Genomic DNA, 26,625 nt, shown 5'->3' on the forward strand with positions numbered 1-26,625 from the left:
TAGATGTGTGTACAGTTAGTGGTTTGCAACTTCTCCCCAGCAAGTACTCCTTTTTCTCTTTCCCCACAAGAACCATATTTTGAAAAATTCTGTATGTTAACTTTTTTCATTAATCAAAGATAATTGTAACAGCTGATAGCTTTGAGCTAACCTCTTTGCCTCTTTGGATTTATATAGTTCCAGCCAAATAATGCAGCTTAATATTTTATTTAACATATTTTGGCATCATTTTGGGATACTGAAGCATAACCCACTTTGTAGATGCCTAGGAGTTCAGAGAAGAAGGAAATCAATGGGGATGGGTGGAGCAGTCAGAAGAAATAGGGTCTGACTTCAGTCTCAAAGAAGCACAAATTTCACATAGACTAGAGAAGAGAGAAGATCATGAATGAGAAGTGAGAACAAGTACATGTAGGAATGAGACATAGGGAGCTTGTTAGGAGAACTGGACAAAAGAAATTAAAGAAGAATAAATAAAACATTGAGGCTTTGAAAGATAGGTAAATAAGGTTAAATTTAACCAGACAGGAAAATGCAGAAGCTGGAAAATTTCTGAGCAGGAGCCCTTGGGCTTGGGGAGATTAATCGGCTAGAACAAAGAGCATGAAAGGAGGAAGTGAGAGACTGGCAATTGTAATTCACCTTCCAGGAGGGAAATTGGTGGCTGGGAGGCATAGAAAGGGGTAGAGACTAACTTTTCACTATACCCCTTTTGATTCTTCTAAATTTTATACAATGTACATGTATGAACTAATGTCATATATAGATACACATATGTAATATATATAATGTATAAGTAACATATAGAAGCAGACATGTATGTACGACTATCATTACTGACCCAAAATACCATATAATAAAACTACACATCTACTTTTAGCACACTTAAGAATTAAGGATAAACCACTCCTCAGTTGTACTCTGCACCCTGCAACGCCTGGCCTGAGTAGAGCAACTTCAGCAATTTTCTCATTGGTTTAAAAAATTGATCCTTTAGTCTCTGTCTACCTACCTCATCCTAAGCATCAACTCCAGGCTGGGCTGGTGCCCAAGCAATTATATACTGCTCTTACATGTTTGCCCAACTCGAACGAGAACCTACTTCAGAACTGACTCAGAAATCTCACAGGATGTTGCCATTCACCCCCAGGATCAATGATCAATAAGAGAGTTATAAGGTCTATACCTCCTGACCCAGCTCAAGGTCCTGACTCAGACAATGCCTGCTAGCTGGCCTCATCCCCACATGAGGAGCCCCTCATCCCCTAGGCTCCACTTCATCACCAGTGTATTGGCATCAATATTTATCTTTTCAAAGGAAATTGTTTACCTCATAAATCAATAGGTATCCTGTTGTTATCAGTTGTTTTGTTTTTAAGAGCTAATTAATGAAATAACTTCATCAACGATTTTGTGGGAAGATGTTGAACCTTTGTACTTTCTGAATAATCTGTTTTATTTGTAGTGTGAGAAAGCTCAGCAGTGAAAGCAAGTACCCCATACTGCCCAGGCACACAACCTGCTGCGTTAGCGCTCTGAGCAGTAACTGAGACAAATGGACGACTACAGAATTATTCTAATGTTTTGAGGTTTAGGGAGAGTTGCACTAGAAAACAATTCCTTCATCATACTGTGACTTCATTACATTCAAAGGCATAGTGGCTAGCTCTTATAGTTTAGAAGTTATACATGAAGATGACATAAATAAATACAAGATACAGCAGGCAGAGGAGAGAGATAATAAACCAAAACTGACTGACACAGCTAGATCCTAAAAGCCAGCTTGGTTACTCTTTGAACATGTTGCCAATTTTCATCTGTAAGATAACATGCTATATTGTATGAATGAAAGTGTTACATCTAATTATTTGATCTGCCTGTCTTATGTTAGTTACTGGAGAAATATTTATTGAGCTCCACACAGATGAGTAATTTTAGAAACCATGTTAGTAGGGAAACATCCAAGAGTGGAATAATTGCTAAGCCTCTAAAAACTGTTCTCTCTTTTCTTAAAACTCCTGGAAGGCAGGAAATACCCTGTGTTTTTCTATATGTGCCTTGTGCAGTGCTCACCCTCAAATGACACTAAACTAGACCAAAGAAAACCTTAAAGAAGAGCCATGATTCAAAACTAAAATTAATTAGTATGTCACAGCTCATAAAGTACTTCCCTTACGGATGAGGAAAGCAAGTTTCAGTAAGGATAAGCAATGCAGGTACGAAAATAGAGACTGGGGTTAAAACCAAACATGATCTTGTTAACGTGTTTTTATATGTGTGATTAAGGCCAAGCCTTTGCCCATCTACCCACAAATTATAGGTAAGATGTTACAAACTCATATTATGGAACCTGACTCTTAAAACATTTTATTGCCCAGAGTGTAGTGAGGTACACACTTCATTCAGCATGCTATTGCTTCTTTGCAACATACACACCCACCAGTTGTCCTGGTGGGACGTGGTTCTCATTCTTGGATTTTGTAGCCCTCTCTAAAATGTACCAAAAACTCTCTGGAAACAACTAAAAATGATTCTCTCCTTTGAACTGACCTTCAGATCACCTCTTTCTGTAAGTTTTTCTCAATCATTTACACTCTACAAAATAATAGTGATTAAATTCCTCGTTCACTAACTCTCTGGTAACTTCCATACTTCAGCATGAATATAATTGAACCTTTTTACTGTGTTTCTGTTAAATATTTGCGTGCATAAACATATGTACACTCTGCTACGTCTCCAATGATAGCTTCTTAATAACTGAGATATTTCAGGCATTTAATTCAGATGTATGCACCATTTGAGTACTCACTAAATAAAAATATATACAATGCTTTTATTCTAATAAGTTCATTACCTCATCACAAAGCAAATATAAAGAAAGCTGCAAATTTATGATATTCGGCTCTAACTTTTACATGTATAGGTCCTGGTTTTACTGTGATTCTAGGATACTATATCGTGTACCTCATTAATAAGAGCCCTCTGATAAACCTGAAATAAACCATCTGGTTTACTCCCAGTTCTATCACCTTTTACTTGTAATACTTGAAGCTAGTCAATCTACTCTTAGACTTAGTTTTCCCATCTTTAAAATGGGAATTGTTGGGGAGAACACTTACCACCATCCCCTCATTCCACGTATTTTCTTCCAGGAGGAGTTCTTTCACTGGAATAACGTACCCAGGCTTTCGCTGTACCATCCACTCCCCTTCCTTCATCAGGCCAGTACTCCTTCCTAGGGGAAGAGAAGTAACTTACCTGACTTGTAGGTTTGGTAACATAGTAGCTTATCTTTTTTCTTCCCTTTCTTTTTGGAATCTTCCTGTCTTTATAATATCATTTATTAGCCCCATCATATCTCAATAGAGATAATAATTACAACACAAGCTTGTCTTAATGATATTGTATTTGGTAGAATGTAAAACATTTTTATGTGTGAGAAGTTAGTATTTCAATTTTAATACTTCTTTCATCTATTTATTTCATAATAAGTTTTTAAAGAAGATTGATATATTCATTCAATCAGATGACTAAGTTTTCACTAAATCTACTAAAAGGAATAAACTTAATACCTAATTATGCTTGAAATCAAATATCTTCCATCCAACATATTCAGTTGTACATGGTTTCTTTAATAATACTTTAATTTTCTAAATAGGTGAAAGAATATATTACTTCTACTTAGACTACAGTCTAAGAGTTTAGAGATACAGTTTAGACTCAGAGAGTTATCAGAATATTGGCTGCAAAGATTTTTTAAAATCCTGTACTTTTGTCATAATATTATTATTACTATTTACCTTTGTGAACTATAATGATTTTTAAACATGAACGTGTAACTTTGAAAACACAAAAACTTGAAATGAGCACACTAGAGAATTCTGCATGCTTTTCACCCAAGAATTGCAGTCTTCTACTGACCATAACATCCTTCCACAGTCTAAGGTGATAGTAGGTGTATTATTATCACTTTCATTGTCCTAGGCACTGTTGAACAAAACAGATACGGTCCATGTCTGCATAGAGATCACATTTGAAACAACAGCATGGCTACACAGTTTTTAAGTCATTTTTCACTATTCATAACCCAGCCTTGACAATCATAAAGTTGATAATTCTCACTTAGACTAAAATTGGCAAGGCCCACATATTTTACTTTGAGAAAGAAAACTAATACTTATTGGGTATAATCTTATGCACATTATCCTATTTAATTCTCCTAACACCCTTAAGAAAAGTATTATTTTCACTATTTAATAGTTGAAGGAAATGAGACTCACTGAGATTACAAAATACCAAAGAGGTCATGCACATAGATTAATGAAGAAGGAGACTTTTAACTCTATTGGGGGCCGAAGCCCCATATTTTTCTGCTAGAATCAGATCAGTTAATGCCAATTATATTCCAATTCCAAGTTGTTATTATAATAAGGAAGATTTCTAAACGATAAAAATGATGTATATAAAGACTTAAATCATCATGATGTATATAAAGACTTTAGTCATCACTTTTGTAGACAGCAGTGTAGAGCTTATTTATTCTGTAGATAGCAATGTAGAGCTTTTGTCCCATACTACACACCAAAGAGCCATTCTCATCATAGACAGTCAATAAATGCCGAATTAAAATGTTCATATGTAAAAGAAAAAGCAAATTATAGCCAATGGAGTTAGTTCCATAAAGTTTAAATTATTCCTAACAGGCACTATTATTAAAGAGACACATCAACACTTTAAGATTGCTAGACTGAACTCCTTTAAAAGATATCCTTGCTCACGTATAAAATAACTCTTCATATAAAAGTGTGTTGAGTGGTGCCAAATCATTCACACTCCATCTCTCAGTACTGTATTACTTCATGAGAACAGCTGAACTGATTCAGAATACAGCAACATAATTTCCTTTGTTCAATTGCTGGCTATGCCTCTGAATAGCTGTGTGACCTTACACAACTAATTAACATCTCTGTGCCTCAGTTTCTACATCTGCGAAGTTAGAGTCATAAGAGCATCTATTGCACAGTGTTGGTGTCCTAAGTGAGTGACTCTATGGAAATTGCTTAGAAGAGTCCCTGACACGTAGCAAGCATTATATAAGTGTTAGGTTGTTTTTTTAAAAAATTAATAAATTTATTTATTTATTGGCTGCATTGTGTCTTCGTTGCTGTGCGCAGTCTTTCTCTAGTTGCGGCGAGCAGGCACTACTCTTTGTTGTGGTGTGTGGGCTTCTCATTGCGGTGGCTTCTCTTTGCTGTGGAGCACAGGTACTAGGCACGTGGGCTGCAGTAGTTGTGGCACGTGGGCTCAGTAGTTGTGGCTTGCAGGCTCTAGAGAGCTGGCTCAGTAGTTGTAGTGCACGAGCTTAGTTGCTCCACAGCATATGGGATCTTCCCGCACCAGGGCTTGAACCCGTGCCCCCTGCATTCGCAGGCGGATTCTTAACCTATAAGTCTTAGTTATTATTGCTGTTGTCGATATTGTTGTTGTTGTTGCTGTTTTAGAAATTCAGTACCTCATGTCCATATCCCCATAATCCACAAAGGACTTGAAGGGGGATATTATGGCCAACCAGAATCTCTTCCTCAGGAGTTCTGGGCTATGAAAAAGAACCTACACCATAGCTAAGTCCCTAGAGAAGTTAGAGGAGCCAGTTCTTTAACTGAAATGCAGACAGTGAGGGCTCCAGGCTGGGTAATAACTGCTCTATGAATCTGCCAGTGTCCTCTATCCAAAGACCACCAGGGACACATCTGCAGTTCTATAAATCTGGGTTTACTGACTCATTGCAAGCAGGAGTTATGTGTACCATGAAGAATCAGGACATCTCAGTAAGAGGATGTTAGAAATAATTTATCATAGGATTTGGACTTCTTGTAGGTGATTCTGAGGAGCATTCAAGGAAACGGGTATCTTCCCTGCATTGGATGCTGTCTGGAAGCAGGAGTGATTCTCTGATCAGGTATCTTAATTTATATCTAGACAGTGAGAATCATGAAATTGAGATAAAGCTATAATTGGTAAAGAAGAAGCAGGCACTTATTATTAGCCAGGAAAGGGCAATGTTTGCTCATTTTTGTGGTTTGAACAATATTTTTACCTCTGTCTGTTCAAACATGATAATGAAGTGGTCTTATTTTTTCTTGCTCCACTACAGTGACAAAATAGTCCTGTCTGACGTTGATGTTCTATGAAAGTGTTTATATTGAACAGGAGAATGCCACAGATTCATTGGGAGTGCCAGGCCAGCTCCCAGCTAATAAGAGCTGCTTTTCTCTTTCTTAAACTAGATAAGAATGTTTTGCTTGAAGGGCAGAGCTGGCCAGGAAAATATTATTATTATTATTTACATAGATTGACAGGTTTATAACTTATAAAGTTCTTTTATATTCACTGTATAACTTGTCTCTCAGAACAATCCTGGGAGACAGGTAGGCTATAGGGCCTCCACATCGCACAACTCTAGGGGGCCCATTCATAACGTATTCCACGTGAATGGCACCTCCCCAGTGTGAACAGTGTCCTTGGCAGGAGTTGTGCAACAAGGTTTCCCTGGCAGGGCAGACATTTCTATTCCTTTTTACAATTATAAAAATTAAGTCAAAGAAGCTTCCTGAGTGTTCCTTAGTTCCCAATAAACCTTACAGTTCTCTCTGGCAACCTGTTCAGCTGCTGACATTGGACCCCTGCTTCAGTCATGTTTCCGATTCCAAATTGCACCAGCCGGCGCTGTTATGACCTAGACCAGTGGTCCCCAACCTTTTTGGCACCAGGGACCGGTTTTGTGAAACACAATTTTTCCCCGGACTGGGTGGGGGGATGGCGAGCGATGGGGAGCGATGGGGAGCAGCAGATGAAGCTCCGCTCGCTTGCCAGCCGCTCACCTCCTGCTGTGCGGCCTAGTTCCTAACAGGCTGCACACCTGTACCAGTCTGTGGCCCGGGGGTTGGGGACTCCTGACCTACACTATACTGGCTACTACAATAAGAAAAGCTCTGCCTTCTTCTACAACTTGGTCTATACTTGCCCAAAAAAGGATACTAAAAAGGGTACTGAACTTATAATCTCTTTCATATAGCCACTGCCTAAAGCAGAAAAAAAAAAAAAAAAAGTGTGGCTTTGTCTGTGTGTGTGTGTGTGTGTGTATTGCCTAAAAAATATATCTTAGTATATTTTGCTTACAAGCTAGGAGTGACAGCTGGAGAAAATGATTTTGAGTTCTGAAGACATTTGAAAAAGCAAAATATCTTGCTTAATTCAGGAGCTAAAATTTTTAAATGCAGACTGAGCTACTGGTAACATACCTTTCCACACTCTTGGAAACCTGCCAATTAAAATGTCAAAAGAAAATGGAATTTCCCATGAAATGTCCATTAATAATAAATTTTTGTCCATCACTGTCTTTTTGTAGCTGGGAAATTCCCTCTTGCTACTAAATTCCTCTCCTGAGACATCATATAAAGTGAAACTGAAAATGTAAAACCCTAGTGACACAGCAAGCAGTTCCCAGAAAGAATATGAGCTTTAATTCAAATAGATTTGTGCAGGAATCATGTCTCTGTAGTTTAAAAACTCTATGACTTTGGGCAGTTTGCCTTACCTCTCTTCATTAAATTACCATGCAGGCTTCTTTCTCCTAATTTCTGAGTGTGCCCTGGACTTCCCTACCAGAACATTTATCACACTCTACTGTAATTGTATGCTTAGGTTCTATCTCCCTTAGAACACTAAAAGCATTTTAAGGACAGAGACCATGTGTCTTTTGTTATCCCTGTATTTCCAGCACCTAGCATTATGGCACATAATATTTGTTAAATTTATTTGCTGTCTTAGGGGAGGTGAACTGGAGATCTGAAGAATCAGGAAGCCTTACTTCTCCTTTACATACCTTTTTATAATTCTTGTGGTTCTTTGTTATGGCAGTCCCTGGAAACGAATACACCCAGGTACAACTTTTTAAAACTTTTTATTTGGAGATAATAATAGACTCACAGGAAGTTGTAAAAATAATACAGACTGGTCCCACATATCCTTCACCCATTTTCCCCCAATGGTTACCAGATGCTTTTAGACCAAAAAATAGAAAAAATTAGAATATGAGATGTTTTTAATTCTTGCATTTGTACTTTTTTAAGGGGTTTATTTTTCAACTTTTCTGTCTTGTTTCTAATTTTAAAGACTATGAGATATATCCCCTCTTTTTTTGGATTTCCTTCCCATTTAGGTCACCACAGAGCATTGAGTAGAGTTCCTTGAGCTATATACAGTAGGTTCTCATTAGTTACCTATTTTATACATAGTAGCAATAGTGTATATCTGTCAATCCCAATCTCCCAATTCATCCCACCCACCCCCCCACTTCCTGCCTTGGTGTTCATACGTTTGTTCTCTACGTCTGTGTCTCTATTTCTGCTTTGCAAATAAGATCATCTATACAATTTTTCTAGATTCCACATATAAACGTTAGTATATGATATTTGTTTTTCTCTTTCCGACTTACTTCACTCTTTATGATAGTCTCTGGTTCCATCCACGTCTCTACAAATGACCCAATTTCATTCCTTTTTATGGCTGAATAATATTCCATTGCATATATATACCACATCTTCTTTATCCATTCCTCTGTCGATGGACATTATATGTATACATATAGCTGATTCACTTTGCTGTACAGCAGAAATTAACACAACATTGTAAAGCAACTATACTCCAATAAAAATTAATTTTTTAAAAAATTAGAAAAATAAATAAATATAAAGAACTTACAGGAATAAAAGGCATTGAAGTTAAAAAAACAAGCAAAACAAAAAAACAGACTACGAGAGGTTTCAAGCATGCCATTTCAAGCTACCATGTCCCTAAAATAGCACATGCAGATATAAATAACCTTTATTCTCAGTAAATGGAAAATATGACTTAATATGATTCTACAGAATTTTGAATAGATGAATTCAACATATAGGTGTGAGGCTTGTTTTTAAGCCTAATTTGCATAATTATTCTCATGTTTTTTGTTTCTCATTTAGTTGATGTAGTTTAGCATTAGTATTATTTAGGTTTTCTGTCATTAGCCATTCATTATGGGCATTAATTAAACAATGTACATATCACTAAGAATACATAGTTTTAGCTCTATAATGGTGAAACTATCATGAAAGCTAAAGGTTTGATGTTGTGATAAGCAAATTGAAGCCAGATATTTAGAAGGTCTGCAATAAAAAGAATCTTAGCATTTAAATGACTTTAAAAGCACTGAAATACAGGAATCAGCAGATCAACATTATACTATCTATCTCGAAAAGAAATGCAAGAAGGTGTGTGGAGAAACAGCACTCTCATTTGTCTGCAGAAAAAGAAAACTGGAACAACCTCAGTGAAGGTCAATTCAACAATACAAACCAAAATTACAAACGAACATAACTCTTTTGTCCAGCAGTTCAGCTTCTAATATGGATACACTTGCACATGTATGAAATGACATATATGATTACTTATTGCAGCATAATTTGTAATAGTAAATATGTGGAAACAAGCTAAGTGTCCACCAATGAGGGGTAAATTATGGCATATCCATCATTAAAAAAAAAAAAGATGAGAAAGCTTTATATGCATTTGTATGGAAAGATATCCGAAATAGATTACTAAGTGAAAGACAAGCAAGGTGAACAGGTATATACTGTAATACTAATTAAATAAAAGTAAGAGACATAATATACACCCACATATATTATTTATTTTGTATTTAAACCTATTAACCTTTTATTGAAGTATAACATATATATACACAGAAAAGTGCACATTGTGTAGCCTCAAAGAATTTTCATAACTGAACATACCCATGTAACTGGCACCAAGAGTCTAGGTCCTAGATCAAGAAACAGAACATTTCTATCACCCCAGAGGCCTCATCCTGTCCCTTCTACTCACTATGACCACTCTACAAGAGCAGACATTATCCTGATTTCTAAAAGCATAGGCTAGTTTTGCTTACTTTTGTACTTAATAGGAATTGACTCATAAAATGTATACTCTTCTGTGTCTGGCTTTTTCATCCAGTATTGTATTTGTGCAATTCATCATATTGTACACTGCTCAATATCATTGCTGTTTAGTATTCCACTGTGTAAATGGGCCACAAATCATTTACTCATTCTACTATGTATGGATATTTGGGTAATTTCCAGTTTGAAGCTATTATAAATAGCACTACTATGAACTTTCTAATATATGCATATGCATGTCCATATACCTAGGCAAGGAATTGCTAAGGATCCTCATAACTGAAATTTTAATAGTACTGCCATACAGTTTGCAAAATTGATTGTACCAATTGACACTCCCACCAGCAATGTACAAGAGCTCCAATTGTTACAAAACCTCACCCACACTTGCTATATTCTGTCCTTTTAATTTTAGTTATTCTTGTATTTGTGTAGTGATATTGCACTGTGGTTTTAACTTGTAGTTCTCTAATGACTGATGAGGTCGAGCACCTTTTCACATTCATGTACTATTTGCTATTTAGATATACCCTTGTGTGAAGTATCTAGGTCTTTTGCCTAATTTTCTATTGAATTATCTGTCTGTTACACTTTTAAATTTTGAACCATGTGAATACTAATTTTTAAAAATTTTAAAGTAATGTAATTAAAAATATACATAAATTTCAGAGTGCTCTATGCTGCATGTTCTCTCCTTCGAGGTTTATAATACACGAGTATTTCAGAAGCTCTAAAAAGTCTTAGAATTTTCACCACACAACAGTTGGAGAAACGCTGTTTCCATTCTTGCCTAATTTTTAGTTTTCATGGAATTAATAATTGCTTCCGTTTTTTACTTGCTTATATTTTTTAAGTTCTCTCTCGAATTTTATCACGTATTTCATTAGATCTATCAAACATCTATCAATATAACTACCCAAATACTCAAAATTAGTAATCTAAATAAATTCAATTACACTAACCAGTCTTTCTTCTTGGAGTCTGCCATCTTCCTTCTCCGGTGAAAACGATTGCTCTCTAATTCTGCCACATATCTTTCACCCTGGCATTTCCTTTCACATTCTCCTGGTCCTTTTTTCTGGATCCCATGTCTTTCTCTTTCTTGTCTTGCTCTCATGTTTTGTTGGAGCACAACGTCTAGTAACTTGCCCTAAAAAAAAAGAAAAAAAAAAAAGGTGGATGGATGGATGGAAAATAAATGTTTTCATCCTTGTATATGTGAAAATGTTTTTATTCTACTCTTACACTTGATGGATAGTTTGACTACAGGATTCTAGGTTGGAAGTTATTGTCTTACAAAACTTGAAATTTCACTGTAGTGTTTTAGCATAAAAGTTATTGTTGAGAAACCCAATGCCATTCTAATTCCCATCCGTTTATTCCTGCTTCTTCCCTCTAAAAACTTTTAAAATCCTCTCTACTCTTCGTGTTCTGATCTTTTTAATGGCGTGCTTTAACATAGGTCCTTCTTCATTCACTGTGGGTAGGTGGTGGGTCCTCTAAATATGAAGATCTTTGTCTTTTGGTCCTGGAAGAAATTCTTGAATTATTATTTTGATCATTTCCTCCCTTCTTAATTTTTGTTCTCTTTCTCTAGAATTCTTAGTTTGTAAACTGACTGGATGAATGAATGAATGGGAAAAGTTTTCTGAGCACTTTTTGTAGCAAAAAGCTTATTAAGGAATGAACCACAGATTATCAGACCATATCTTTAGAGCTAAGTATTTTATTTTAAATTATCAAATTTTAAAACACACTCTTTCATTACAGCTTCCATTTATTGTAAAATGTAACACTGCTACTCTCATTTCAGGCAATACAAAAATACAGGAAGCACTGATTTTCTGTAGGCAGAAATCCCTGATTGAAGTCAGGCATTCCCTATTACTTTTGCTTTAGAATTCATTAAATGCCTAGCATGGACTTGGTATTGTGTATAATATTTGCACCACACTTTGCAAAATAATCATTTCTGGTGTAGAAAAGTGTTTGTTTAAGGTAAAAAGATCTTTGCAGTCTTTTTTGATTGGCATTAAACACCGCATTCTTCCCAGATCTATAAGAAAGTAATGTTTGCAGGCTTACCTGGAATCAAGGGAGGGACTCTCTCAAGGTTACTTTTCAATCTCTGTCTGTAATTATGGACGTCAGGAGAGAAAAAAAAAGTCAGAAAAATAGGTCCCTAGAAGAGAAGCACCCAACAGGAACTAAACATCTGAACGTTTAGACAAGATTAAACTCTGACAGGGCTTATCAGCCACCCCCACACGACTAAAGTAGTTGGAAGTGAGGTTAGATTGGAGTCCAGATAAGCAAGTGAATCTACACCCCTACCTGACTCACCGGGCTGAGAAGTGCGGAGCCCTAGTAAGTCACCACTGCACGTCCTCAAAGGGCTTTCCGCGCAGGCTTGGAGTCAGGAAACGGCAGCTGCCACACCCACCCCACTACCTCTATCTGGTGTTTGGTGACTCCCGAAGACGCGCCGATGGGACCAGAGGCGATTCCTCCTGGGTGGGAGGGTCCGCTGACTGGGTGTGGAGCTGCGAAGAGGAAATTTCCCCAAAAGAAAACCTTTCCAACCTACTGGGTTGGGTGGAGAGAAGACAAATTGAGCGCCCCTGCCTCACTTCCCCACTCCCAAGCCCCCGCCCGAGCCCCGCCGGTGTGGCACACGTCATCTGGGCGCCACAAGGCAGAGATCTCGGGCCTCAGGCCGAGGCCGGAGCCTTGCTGGGAGGATCGCGGGGCAGTGGCCCTCATCCCCGCCTCGGCATCCGCCGCTGACGTCGCCTGAGAAGTCTGGGGATGGTGGAGCTCCGACAGGCGGGCTCCGGTGGCAGGCAGCAACTGGGAGGGCCAGGTCGGAGAGAGGAAGCTTCTCCGCTGTGCGCCCCGCCGCCGCAGAGTTGACCAGTCTCTAGAAGAGAAGAGTCCGCTCCGGCTCCGGATAAGCAGCGGCTTGGCGTGGGCTGCGCGGAGAATGGACGGCCTCGTGACCTCATGTCCGGCAGGCTGTAGGGCCTGCCGACGCGGCTCGCGCAGGGGGTGGAGCCGGGGGAGCGGCGGGCACTTCCGGAATCGACCGGCTGCCTGAGTGCCCGTGCCACCCGCTACCATGAACGAGGAGGCCATCTGCAGCGTCCTGCTCACCATCCCGTACCACAAGCTCGCCGACTTGCGCTACCTGAGCCGCGGCGCGTCCGGCACCGTGTCTTCGGCCCGCCACGCAGACTGGCGCGTTCAGGTGGCCGTGAAACACCTGCACATTCACACCCCGCTGCTCGACAGGTAGGGCGCCCTGGCGGCTCCACCGCGGAGCCCCGAAATCTGCGTTCCCCACCCCACTGGCTCTAATCCCGGGCAAGCGGGCTTTGAAGCCCAAGCGACGGTGACCCTTTAGGATCGGCCGCACACCTCGTCACCTCTAGGCAGCCGTTCAACGCTTGGGCTAACATGGTGGGGAGAGCAGGCTTCTCTGGAGATGCAGCAATCACGCTTCTTTTCACTGCCCTCTCCTTTGTTTCTTACTCCTGGGCCTCCTTTCTCCAGACACCAAAAATCAGCGATCACAGCCCAACTCTAAACGTCCTCTTTATTGAAATTGGGTTCTGTTTGCTTTGTTTTTCCCTTTTTTTTTTTGAAGTCGAATTCTAGGGCTGCACTTCCCAATAGGTAGGCTCTTAGCCACAGGTGGCTATTACTTTTTTTTTTAAAGTGGCTATTAGAAAATTTCAAATTGTATATGTGGTTCACATTATATTTTTATTGAACAGCACTGCTGTAGAGTCTGGGACGTTTTGGTTTGGGCTTTTTGTTGTTTTTGGTTTACACATGTAGGCATGAAAGTTTAGATATGAAACTCAATTTAGTTTCTCCTCTTACCGTCACAGGGAAGGAAGCCTGTCTCTAGAGGAAACTTGTATTATCTTTGCTAACAATAAACGGAAATCAGAAAGCTGTTAAACGACCAAAACTTTTGAATGTCTCTCCCATCCTGGAACAAGTTTAGTGCAATGTCCAGATTTCAAGGGAAGGCTAGATTAGTTCCTGTTTCCAGAAAAACCTTTCAACCATATATATTAATCAGTGAGTCTAGTCACTAGCCTTGTGTATTTTCCTTCCAATAGGAATTTAACTAGGCCCTGCATTCAATTCTTAGTGAGTTAACATCCATGATTACAACATTCTCCTCTCCTCCCCCTCTACCTAAAGTGAAAATACATCATGCTAGATGCCTGATTAGCCAGAGGCCGTCAGTATCCAACAGCAGATAAATTCCTCAGCTTCAGCCCTGCTAATGGTATTGACTTTCATCTGCCTGTGGCTTTTACTTGCTCTCTTGCGATCAGGCTTGGATGGGCTAGATCTCACAGTAAGTTTGAGACACCTCTAGAAATTGTTCCCGCTTTTTGTGTACCATAATCCTGATTTAGTGATATACAGGGTTTATTTACCCTGGGTCTTGAATTCTGTGGAGCAATTACTGGGAAATTATGTGTATCTAGTCAACTTTGAAGGGTGGTGGTTGATTAGAGAGGGTAGATGTATTTTAGAATCAACTATTAAAATATATGGAAATCTAGCACTGATGGATTCCTTAGGTATTTTAAAGGAGATTGATCCTCCCATTTTGGATGCTGCTTCTCAAGATTTTAATTTATCTAAGTTTTGTGCCATTTGGGACCAAGAAATGAAGGGAGCTCCCTTTCGTGCTCATTAACAATTTCATAATCTAAAATTCTTCACTACATCGGGTAGGAAATTAATTCTGCCGTCAAAGAAGCCATAAGGAACAGTGCCACACTCTGGCATTACTGCATCACATTTTTCTCCCACTTGTTTCCTAGAATGTTAACATTAGCGGTATTTATGTAGTCTGAGCATAGGACTGGGCTATGCAGTTGACTCACAGGGTGTCCTATGTCCTCACTTATGAAGTGGGAATAACAGATACATGTACTTCTTGGGCTCTGGTGTGGATAATGTTTGCATTGTTCTTTGAGATCACAAAAGAAAAATAAGTTTATGTGCTGTAACATGTTCTTATTTTAGTGATTGGTGAATTATTCTCTGTAACCTGACTTCTGCCCATGAGAGGACCTTCCCCAACAATCTCCCAACGCCTTATGAGTAGGTGAGTCTGATAGGTTGTTCAAATACCTTGTGTAAACAGTGTAACTGTTTTGTAACTGAAATTTGCTATGGGTAATTTAGGTAATATGTCTATAAAAGCTGTTTTACATTTTAATTTTTTTAATATAAAAACCTATTTTTAAACTGTTTTGGCTTTCTCTGTTTTCCCATTCATTCTTCGTGAAATCTGACTTCAAGAATTTTCCTTCTCTGATTAAGCAGTGAGTGGAAAAAACAAAGGCTTTAGAGTCCCACAATTGCAATTCAAATCTGACTCCAAATCTGCCACTTCTTGTTGGCATGACCATTAGAAACTATTAATTTATGTGAGGCTTAGTGTTCTCATATATAAAGTAGGGATAATGAAACCAACTGTAGTAAAGTGGCCAACACATAATAGGATCACAAGAGAAGGAAGAATGCATCATACTCTTAATGGGAGGAGGAATTAGTATATTAAGTATCACTAAGATATCCCCTAGCATGCCCTCTCTATAATTCTTTCTCAGAGTATCCAGGAACCTTCCCGGCAAAGGTGCTACTCAATAACTGTCTTGTTGACCTACATTTCATGAGGCAAATACAGACCTGTTTCAGCTTAGGAAATATAAATTTAATTAAAACAGGTCTCACAAACTGGTATAATTGGGTGCCTCACAGTTGGGATATTAAGTGGCTGAAGAGCAGGGAGAAGAAGAGAAACTCTTTATGCATTCTTGTAATTCTTGAATTTTGAAACATATAAGTATATTACCTATTCAAAACATAGATGACTAAGATTTTTTTGGTTTATTTTGCTTATTGTTTGCTTATTGTTCAGAGCAAACTCTAAATTTTCAGCTTTCTTCCAGTAAAACCAACTGGAACACTTCACACATAATGGAGAATAACCACCATTTTCAGGTCTGGGATTCAGTGAATTGCTAGGGGTACTAAGGACAACTTTGTTTTAATACTTTTTACACCCAAATCCCTTCTATCGTGATGAGGCATAAGTGGCCTTTTACCTTTCAATTTAGTGCTTACCCTTATTAAATTTACCAGTCAATTGGCTAATATTTAGAGAAAGAGCCTCTGCTCTATGTATTACCAGAGTTGCCACCAGACCCTTGCTCAAAACTCACCAATCCCTCCTTTGAACAGGAACTAACATATATCTTTAAGTCACAGGGTCTGGACACAAAGGAAGTTATAGGTAGAGAAAAACAAAAACTGGTTAGAATCAGCTGAAACCAAAATGGCTACGAATCTGACCTCCAGCAGACCCTGAGTCTCATTTTATGCTGATTTTACTATATAGTATACTATATGACACACCTACAGGTGACTATGACCGGATGTCACAAAGCAAAAAAGGACAGAAAAGGGATGGTACCCCATTTCCAGGGAAGCCCTGCTTCTTTCCCAGAAAACCAATGCACGTGCCTCACCGTCATTAGTCTCACTCCTACCCTCATCGTCCTTATTCCTTAAAAGCAAATCCCTCTCACCATTAAGGTGAGAAGTTGATTCGTGAACTAAGTTTCTACTTCTCCATTCTCTGACCATTGAATAAAGCTGCTTCAATCTCAGCCTCGGTTTTATTTTGGCTGCATGAACTCAAAGGGAGAAAGAACCTTCCCCACTGAGGCAGAGGGCCTCAGCAGGGCTAGGGAGCAAGCAGGGGTCCATAAGACTTAATTTCGTAAAGTATACATAACAGTGCTTTGGGAAAATTCCTTTAAAATAGTCAAGTAATGACATGAATGTTCACAGAATGCATAAAGCTTGAAGGTATTCCTTTCATAGAATCTTTTCAAGAAGTAATACTTATTCTGATAATACTACTGTTACTAAAAAATATTTTTGAACCATTTGTTTGGAGATGTCTTTAGACTCAATTTACAATCTCATGTTTGCACAGTTATAGCTAATATAGACGAGTAAATAAGAGATGATAAGTCCACCATAGTTTAGAGTAGGAAAAACTCATTTCAATAGAGATTGACTAAGGAATGACAGGGCATCTGCTCCACACAGAGCAATCAGCTCACTGCTTTAAGGGAATATTTTAAAAATAATTTGTTCATTATAAAACTATATAACAGAATATGTGCATCCATGAATGATTTTCTTTTCAGAATTATCTAGGTAAGCAATATAATAATACTATGATTGCTAAAATATTCTTAAATTAGCCATTTAGTGTGCCTTTAGACTCAGTTTACAAGTAATGTGAAAGACTTAATCTCATTTTTGTTTGGTTATCGTTAATGCAGGACACTAAATGAAAAGATAAATCCTAATAGAATTCAGAGCTAAGAGATAGCATTTCAATAGACATTGGCCAAGAAATTATCTATGAAAGAAGTAAGATTTAAATTAGACCTTGAATACAAGTACCATTTGGAGATGTGTAGAGAGATAAAGATAGCACTCTATGCGGAAACAACTGTGTAAACAAAGGCATCAATACTGGACAACTCAGATTCTGCTCATGAGAGAGTAAATAGATGTAAGTGAAAACAAATATGTAAGGGAAGACTGAGGAACAAAATTAGGGTAAGAGTTTGTACGAAATTGTGGAGAGCTGTGGGCATATATGAGCTTTGATTAGCATGATGCCACTGGTAGCCATACACCACATTCAAAAACCATTTTTATTATTTTGCTATAAGGCTTTCCATTAGCAGTTTGATGGGATTCATTGTTTGGTAATACTTCAGTCTGTATGCTGCTTTCATTACCTAGTATAAGCAAGATTCCTATTAAAGATTTTTTATTTCCTATAACATTTCTATTTTAATTTGTTAGATATTTATAGTTTAAAATATTTGATGAAGACTCTATGACCTTTGGAAGATCAGAATAGGAGAGGTATGAAAAACAAATGACTCCATTCATTAAAATGTGAAAAAGTAGCTTATTTTCCCAAGAGTGGTGCATGAAAGGCCACTGTGTAGATTACATAATCTTGCAAAGAAAACAACAAGCCTGTTTTTCACCAAAGCGGATCTGTTGGAGTTTTCTTCTAGTTCCTACTTCATTCTTTAATTCACAGTTGTACGACTTCTTTATTCTCCTTGTTTTACATTGTTTACTATTTCTTCCTGTCTTGACTCTTATTCCACTAACTTGTCCTAAAGCCTCAAAATCTCCCACCTACACCGTTATGTTAGTCACCACGGCAATGCTTAGGGCAGGTTATAATATATAGGCAGATACTGCCTTTATCTGGCATGTTCCCTTTGTGAGTACTTTTCAAACATCTTTCAGTGTTTGGTACTTTCTTCATTCCTGATCATTCAGTATGCCCATGACCTCAAGTGAAATCACTGTAACACTTTTACTAAGTATTATGAGAGATTGGACATGATAATATTATGGAACTCTCTAAAGGAAATAACAAATCTGAACTAGAAATCATTATGCAAGGCTTCCTAGTGGAGAAGAAACCTAAGGTTAGCCAAAGTGATAATCAGGAGCTACCCAGGCAAAATGTTGAGGTAAATAACTGCTGTCAGAAAGCATGGAATAAGCAAGTGTTCAGAGGAGAAAGAGCTGACGGTTTTGAGGGAACTGCAGATGACTTGGCAGAGATGGCACATGGGCAGTGAATCTGAGATGGGCGTGAGGAATGAGGCTGACAGGGTAATCAAAGCCTGGGTTGTGAAAGGACATGGATGCCATAGGATAGATGATGTTTTTCATCCTGAAGGTAAAAAGATGCTACCGACAAATTTTAAGGAGGAATATTACATGAAAACATACAAAGTTTTAGGAAGATTTTTCTAGCTTCAATGTAGAGAATGTGTTAGGAGTGCTCAAGACAGGAGATAAGGAGTTCCACTCAGAAGATATTTTAATATTCTGAATGAGAGATGATAGAACCCTGAAGTGGAAATATGGTAGAAGGAATGGAGTGAAAGGGAATACTCTAGTGATGTTATGCGGGTAAAATCAACAGGATTTTGTGCTTAATTGAATGTGAGGAGTGAGTGAAAATAAAATTTAATCTCTGAGAATTAAAAAGTATAATATATGTAATGTTTTCTTCAAGCTAGTATTCAGAAATATTAGTTTTGATTTAAATTGTTTATACCATAGTGTTCTATCCATTATAGGGATAGAATTTTGTGTAATTATAAAATTGACTTCCACCTAGTCTGTATTTGTTTCTAGTACATTTTTAAAGATTCTTCATTATGTGTCTAGTTTGATGAATTCCTATGATAATGTCTATTAACTGTCTTTATCCAGGTATTACTAGACTGGCAATGGCTTCTATTTTTGTAGCTTGAGAGTCTCTCTCTCTCTCTTTCTCCCCTCACCTTCTTCTTTCCCTCTCTCTCTCTCTGTCCCTCTCTCTCTGTCTCTGTCTCTCTCTAATTACTTTCATTACTTTCATTTCATCTCTTCTCATTGCTTTCTTATTTCCAGGTGGTAGTGAGTGGGATTTAATCCTAATTGGATCCAAGCTGAGGCCAGATCCTTTCTTTCACAAATTATGGGCCCCGTTTCATACCAATTCACTTTGGTGGGTGTGTATGTGTGTGTGGAGTGGTGGTATTTTTGAGCCCCTTGTATGGTGGGCTACATAAATACAGTAATAAAAATTTTTTTAAATAGAATTTTTATGAAGAAATAAGAGCAATTCATATCCTATAAGAAGCCTATAAATAACGTTTTCTTTCTCCTTCAGTCTTTGCCAGACTGGCTAAGCTGCCATGACTTAAACGAAGGGTCTGCAAAATGATCTGAGACAGCAGAAATAAGCCTGTTTCTTATATGAGACACAGGATTTATTAGATCCACTTTAGAGATTCTGTGAAAAGTTTTAATTTTAAATGGATTTTTAAATGTCCTCCCCCTTTTCTTCTTTTAAAATCAATATTTTCTGCCTCGTGTCTGTATTTTTTAAGTGTTAACCCTCAAATTGAATATACCCTGTGCTTGGCAAATGAATATTAAATGATTTTTCCTGGAAAATGTGTTTGCTCTTTAAATTTGACAGTCATTGCTTATATGGTAAATGTTGTCAGTGCCAAGAACTACCTGGCATGGCTGCCAGCTACAGGTCCATTATTTTCATTGCCTTTAACCTATAATAAATATTTACTGCTTTCCATAGAAAGAGACTGCGTAGCTAAGCAGGATGAAAAGTAAGTTTATTCTTCTGAACCTTAGTTTCTGCTTTCACATCTAAAAGATAACATGAAACGCTTCCTCTGTGTACTACTGTCTTTACAAAACTGTTTCTTACCACTTATTTTGTGAAATGCTCACATCAGCCAAATCATGTCTATTTGAAATGACAGTTTGAATTTATGACTAAGTGAGACCCAAATTCTGCTTCATCGTGGAGTTATCTACATTTTTTGTTTTGTCATTGGGAGAAGGTTCTGAATTTTAATAGAATTTTTTGAGGACTGTATGCCTTTAAGTATAAAATCACCAGGATTTGCTCCGGGAATTTGGAGAAGAACTAAGCCTACAGGTAAAAATCAAGAGATCCTAATTGGGAAGAGGCAGAATTCAAAGGCTAGGAGGATGCTTTGATCTTTTAGATATGCAGGCTGGCAATGGGGACCCACTGAAGACGATTAAACTGAGGCATGGCATATAAATGTCATTGTGAAATGATTACTCTGATGATATGTGGAGACTGAAATGGTAGAGTCAGGAAAAGTGGGGTTTAATATAAACAAATACAGTAATTGAAAGAAATACAGCAATATTGTACATCAGGAATATCATAATAGTGTATGTGTGTAAGTACCTAGGCTCATGAATTTTTATTGTGAGAATTTTTATAATAATAAATATTTGGAAAGAGCTTAAATTGTCAAAAATCAGGGATTGGTAAAATAAATATGCTACTCTCCACTCTAATGAAGCCACTGAATTTGATTTCTAAAAAGCATATTTAGTACACAATGTTCACGGTACATGGTTGACATAAAATAATGTTCATGACACATTAAGTGAAAAATTGAATATCTATATGACAGGTTCATATTATATGCAAATAAACACATCTAGATGGAAACACTAAAATGTTATCTCTAAATGATCAAGTTATAGTTGATTTTATTTTCTCCTTTTATTGGTATTTAGATTTATTTTCTCAATTTTTATAACAAGTGAGCACTGTATGCATGATTTCTGCACTTGTCCACATGCTGAAATATTATAATGCAGCACTATGGATGTGGTCATGAAATTTGAGAGAAGGGCACAGTTTTGGAAGTCAGTGTTAGATTGAACTGGAATTTGATGACATTGAGTTCATCTAGAATTCTAATAAATTTCGTGTGATTGACCAATGTCACCACCAATGAAGCTCTACAATGTAGTCATTTCTCAAATATTAACTTTATGTGTATCACAACCTTACTTCATGGGAGAGAAAATGTGTGAACAAAGAAAACAGCCTTACGGTCAAGGAACTTTTGTATGGTAATGTCTTATAGTATAGTCTCTAACTACATAGGATAATTATATCGGGCAAGGATAATCTACCACTAGCAAACCTTTGAAGTTTTCAGCTACAAAGAAATTACGTCTCTTTCCAAATAAAAGTTTAAACTCCCTTATATTCTAACAAAATATTTTCAGTTAAAATAGACAATGAATTAAGTGAAAATGTATGGCATCAGCCAAACATCATGTATGCTTACTATAAAACAATTTTTTTTCAGTCACAGACAAAATACACCAACCAGTGCATTATGATTTACTTCATTCAAAACATATTTTCATTATCTATCTTGTGCAAGGCACTGTGCTAAGCCCTGCAGAGCATACAAAACTTATGAAATATAGTATGATCTCAAGGAGGTAATAGTCAGATGAAATGACATAAGTATTGATAGCCAGAAAGCAAGGTAAATATAACAAGGTAACTATAACAACAATAAGAATCATACAGACAACTAGTTTAACTGAATAAGAAACAGAACTCTTTAAGTTTTAGATTTTCATAAGAAGCTGAGAACAATGCAATAGGTATTGCGTACCCTGCCACTTCAGAGGGTGGCAGTAGATGCAAGACTTTCCAAGAAACTATGAGAGCTGTTATGCCATCATTAACCCACCATGTTCCTATAGACAAAAGTAACCCGCTTTACTGAATGGAAAGTTTTCAGCTCAAAGGGAGGTTGTATAGAGGAGGATTTTGAGAAACTGAAAGAAGTGAATTATGTTCTCAATTATTAAGTATGTAACTGGCAACAGATAGCTAGCAAGAAAATCTGATAGATCAGCTCCTCCGCAGTCCTAGGTCTTGAGTGAGTAGCAGTAAGAATCTACACACATAATTTTAATTGTCATAAGAAAATATTAATTTCTAATTTTGACTATGGAGTATATACTCAACAGTCCCAAAATCAAGTGATTGCTGATGGTTTCAAAATACTGCTTCATATAGTAGATACAAAGTTTACACCTACATGGATCATATAACTAAGTCCTTAAGAGTTTAAGTCATATGATACGTGATGGCATAAACTATATATATACACACACACACACACACACACACACACACATATATATATATTAAGATTGAGAACAATGATTCTGTGATATGAAGAGTTAGATGATTTTTTTCAGAACAAGCTTTGTTCTCACAGGTTATACCTATTTTATAATCACAAGATTATAAAAGAAAATTTTATAAGAAATCACAAGGATTTGAGGAGCAATCTATTTTGAGTAGAATGGGGTAAAATTCTGCCATTGTGCATTTCAAATCCGGGAAAGGGAAGCTGAATTATTATATGTAAAACTACATATTTTTGAGACAAATAGCTCACTATTTGGATAAAATAAAGCAAAATCCATACCTCATTCTTTGTAGCTTCCAAATTGCTCAAATGGCTAAAATACTTAAATACAAAAATAATCCATAAAAATAGCATAAGAAATCTTCCTAGGGTTTAATTTTTTGAAAGTACTCTAAGAATGGGGAAGACCTGAGTACAGTAATAACTTCAGACAACATAAAAGATAAATTTGAAAATATAAACATTTTCAAGAGTTTTTAGGGGACACACACTCCAAGTCAAATACATAGAAAAAGTTGTTCTATATCCCTCATAGATACACAGTTCCTGAGGTGGCTCCTAATGATCCTTATCCTCGTGTATTATCCTTCTCTTAAATGTGGTCTGGATCTGGTGACAGTTTCCAACAAATAGAAAAAGCAAAAATGATGGATGTTACGTTCATGATTAAATAATAAAGGACTGTATCTTCCTTTCTCTGGCTTCGACACCTTAGACTGCTGCCATGTCATGAGGACATTCAGGGAGCCAGTGGAGAGCCCTATGTGACAAAGAAACAAGACCTGACAGCAACAACATGAGCAATCTTGGAAGGGGACTCTCCCCCAGTTGAGCTTTGAGATGACTGTAGGCCCTGCCAATATTTTGATGGCACCCTGCCTGAGAGCCGGAGCCTGAGGCTTTGACACTCCCAGCTAACTTGCACCTGTTTTCCTATATCTGTTTCCATAGAAACTGTGAGATAATAAATGTCTGTTGTTCTAAGCTGCTAAAGTTTTTGGACTATTTCTTACACAGGAATACATAATTAATAAACCTCTTAATTCTTTTTTTTTAACGTCTTTATTGGAGTATAATTGCTTTACAATGGTGTGTTAGTTTCTGTTTTTTAACAAAGTGAGTCAGTTATACATATACATATGTTCCCATATCTCTTCCTTCTGGCATCGCCCTCCCTCCCACCCTCCCTATACCCCGCCTCTAGGTGGTCACAGAGCACCGAGCTGATCTCCCTGTGCTATGCGGCTGCTTCCCACTACCTATTTTACGTTTGGTAGTGTATATATGTCCATGCCACTCTCTCACTTTGTCACAGCTTACCCTTCCCCTCCCCATATCCTCAAGTCCATTCTCTAGTAGGTCTGTGTCTTTATTCCCGTCTGGCCCCTAGGTTCTTCATGACCTTTTTTTTTTTTCTTAGACTCCATATATATGTGTTACCATATGGTATTTGTTTTTCTCTTTCTGACTTACTTCACTCTGTGTGACAGACTCTAGGTCCATCCATCTCACTACAAATAACTCAGTTTCGTTTCTTTTTATGGCTGAGTAATATTCCATTGTATATATGCGCCACATCTTCTTTATGCATTCATCTGCTGATGGACACATAGGTTGCTTCCATGTCCTGGCTATTGTAAATAGAGCTGCAATGAACATTTTGGTCCATGACTCTTTGAATTATGGTTTTCTCAAGGTATATGCCCAGTAGTGGGATTGCTGTGTCATATGGTAGTTCTATTTGTAGTTTTTTAAGGAACCTCCATACTGTTCTCCATAGTGGCTGTATCAATTTACATTCCCACCAACAGTGCAAGTGGGTTCCCTTTTCTCCACACCGACTCCAGCATTGTTTGTAGATTCTGACCAGTGTGAGATGATATCTCATTGTAGTTTTGACTTGCATTTCTCTAATGATTAATGATGTTGAGCATTCTTTCATGTGTTTGTTGGCAGTCTGTATATCTTCTTTGGAGAAATGTCTATTTAGGTTTTCTGCCCATTTTTGGATTGGGTTGTCTGTTTTTTTGTTATTGAGCTGCATGAGCTGCTTGTAAGTTTTGGAAATTAATCCTTTGTCAGTTGCTTCATTTGCAAATATTTTCTCCCATTCTGAGGGTTGTCTTTTGTTCTTGTTTATGGTTTCCTTTGCTGTGCAAAAGCTTTGAAGTTTCATTCGGTCCCATCTGTTTATTTTTGTTTTTATTTCCATTTCTCTAGGAGGTGGCTCAAAAGGGATCTTGCTGTGATTTATGTCATAGAGTGTTGTGCCTATGTTTTCCTCTAAGAGTTTGATAGTGTCTGGCCTTACATTTAGGTCTTTAATCTATTTTGAGCTGATTTCTGTGTATGGTGTTAGGGAGTGATCTAATCTCATACTTTGACATGTACCTGTCCAGTTTTCCCAGCACCACTTATTGAAGAGGCTCTCCTTTCTGCACTGTACATTCCTGCCTCCTTTATCAAAGATAAGGTGACCATATGTGCGTGGGTTTATCTCTGGGCTTTCTATCTTGTTCCATTGATCTATCTTTCTGTTTTTGTGCCAGTACCATACTGTCTTGATTACTGTAGCTTTGTAGTATAGTCTGAAGTCAGGGAGCCTGATTCCTCCAGCTCCGTTTTTCATTCTCAAGATTGCTTTGGCTATTCGGGGTCTTTTGTGTTTCCATACAAATTGTGAAATGTTTTGTTCTAGTTCTGTGAAAAATGCCAGTGGTAGTTTGATAGGGATTGCATTGAATCTGTAGATTGCTTTGGGTAGTAGAGTCATTTTCACAATGTTGATTCTTCCAATCCAAGAACATGGTATATCAGATGGAGACCTGTTTGTATCATCTTTAATTTCTTTCATCAGTGTCTTATAATTTTCCGCATACAGGTCTTTTGTCTCCTTAGGTAGGTTTATACCTAGATATTTTATTCTTTTTGTTGCAATGGTAAATGGGAGTGTTTTCTTGATTTCACTTTCAGATTTTTCATCATTAGTGTATAGGAATGCCAGAGATTTCTGTGCATTAATTTTTTATCCTGCTACTGTACCGTAGCTCTAGTAGTTTTCTGGTAGCATCCTTAGCATTCTCTATGTATAGTCATCTGCAAACAGTGACAGCTTTACTTCTTCTTTTCCGATTTGGATTCCTTTTATTTCTTTTTCTTCTCTGATTGCTGTGGCTAAAACTTCCAAAACTATGTTGAATAAGAGTGGTGAAAGTGGGCACCTTTGTCTTGTTCCTGATCTTAGTGGAAATGGTTTCAGTTTTTCACCATTGAGCACACTGTTGGCTGTGGGTTTGTCATAAATGGCCTTCATTATGTTGAGGAATGTTCCCTCTATGCCTACTTCCTGCAGGGCTTTTGTCATAAATGGGTGTTGAATTTTGTCGAAAGCTTTCTCTGCATCGATTTAATTCTTAAAATATAAGACATTAGAAATAATTATTCACACATCCTGTTGACAAAGAATGAAGGTCAATGATGCCCATTCTTGATAAAGTGTGGGAAAAGAGACTTTGCTTACTGTTTATAATGTATAAATTCTGTGATTTTTAATGTGTCTATGGTTTTAAATGTTTATACCCATTCACCCAGCAATTTATTTGAAAGAGTATGTATGAAAGTACCCAAACTATGTGTCCATCAATAGATGACTGATTATATTAGTCATGAGTCACACATGCGATGGAATATTTTGTGAAGAATAAGATACATCTAAATGCTAATGTCTAAATTTGCCAAGGAAATGATGCTGTTACCTTTGCTTTATTTTCTATTTCATTTTGCTCCGTTTTCTAAAGATTCTTCCCCCTTACCCTAACATTGTTTTCAGCAATGTTTATTCTAACTTGTAACAGGTTAGTTTCGAGACTAAGTTGTTTACTTTGGAACCAGATTATCTGAGTTCAAATCTCTTCTCTGCCCCTTCTTTTGTGACCTTGGACAGG

The 26,625-nt window shown here is 37.4% G+C and overlaps 1 protein-coding gene and 1 long non-coding RNA gene across 4 annotated transcripts; one reads left to right on the forward strand and one right to left on the reverse strand.

The window, feature by feature from the left end:
- Positions 1-9,470: 9,470 nt before the first annotated feature.
- On the reverse strand, positions 9,471-13,640 carry LOC149746955 (uncharacterized). Of its 3 annotated transcripts, XM_089898552.1 has the most exons (3): positions 12,342-13,640; positions 12,084-12,130; positions 9,471-11,148 (listed from the first exon to the last, which is right to left on the reverse strand). In XM_089898552.1, exon 1 carries the CDS (start codon positions 13,152-13,154, stop codon positions 12,582-12,584), a length of 573 nt encoding a protein of 190 aa, XP_089754678.1. In that variant the 5' UTR covers positions 13,155-13,640; the 3' UTR covers positions 9,471-11,148; positions 12,084-12,130; positions 12,342-12,581. The 3 variants fall into 3 exon arrangements, with proteins under 3 accessions (XP_089754678.1, XP_089754676.1, XP_089754677.1); XM_089898550.1 differs by having other exon boundaries at positions 9,471-12,130; XM_089898551.1 differs by having other exon boundaries at positions 12,084-13,640.
- Positions 12,462-23,665, forward strand: LOC149746956 (uncharacterized). Its single transcript, XR_016388248.1, has 3 exons — positions 12,462-13,289; positions 15,054-15,135; positions 23,397-23,665. It is a non-coding gene; the product is annotated as an uncharacterized LOC149746956 (long non-coding RNA).
- The last annotated feature ends 2,960 nt before the right edge of the window (positions 23,666-26,625 follow it).

This window comes from Delphinapterus leucas, chromosome 17 (genome assembly GCF_059928025.1).
Source record: "Delphinapterus leucas isolate spDelLeu-1000000601 "Yukka" chromosome 17, BTC_Dleu_Yukka2, whole genome shotgun sequence".
In the NCBI taxonomy this organism is placed as follows: Eukaryota; Metazoa; Chordata; class Mammalia; order Artiodactyla; family Monodontidae; genus Delphinapterus; species Delphinapterus leucas.

What these genes read in the sequence shown, in the direction of transcription:
- LOC149746955 (XM_089898552.1), bottom strand. Translation starts at nt 13,154, where the DNA reads ATGGTGAGCAGGACGCTGCAGATGGCCTCCTCGTTCATGGTAGCGGGT.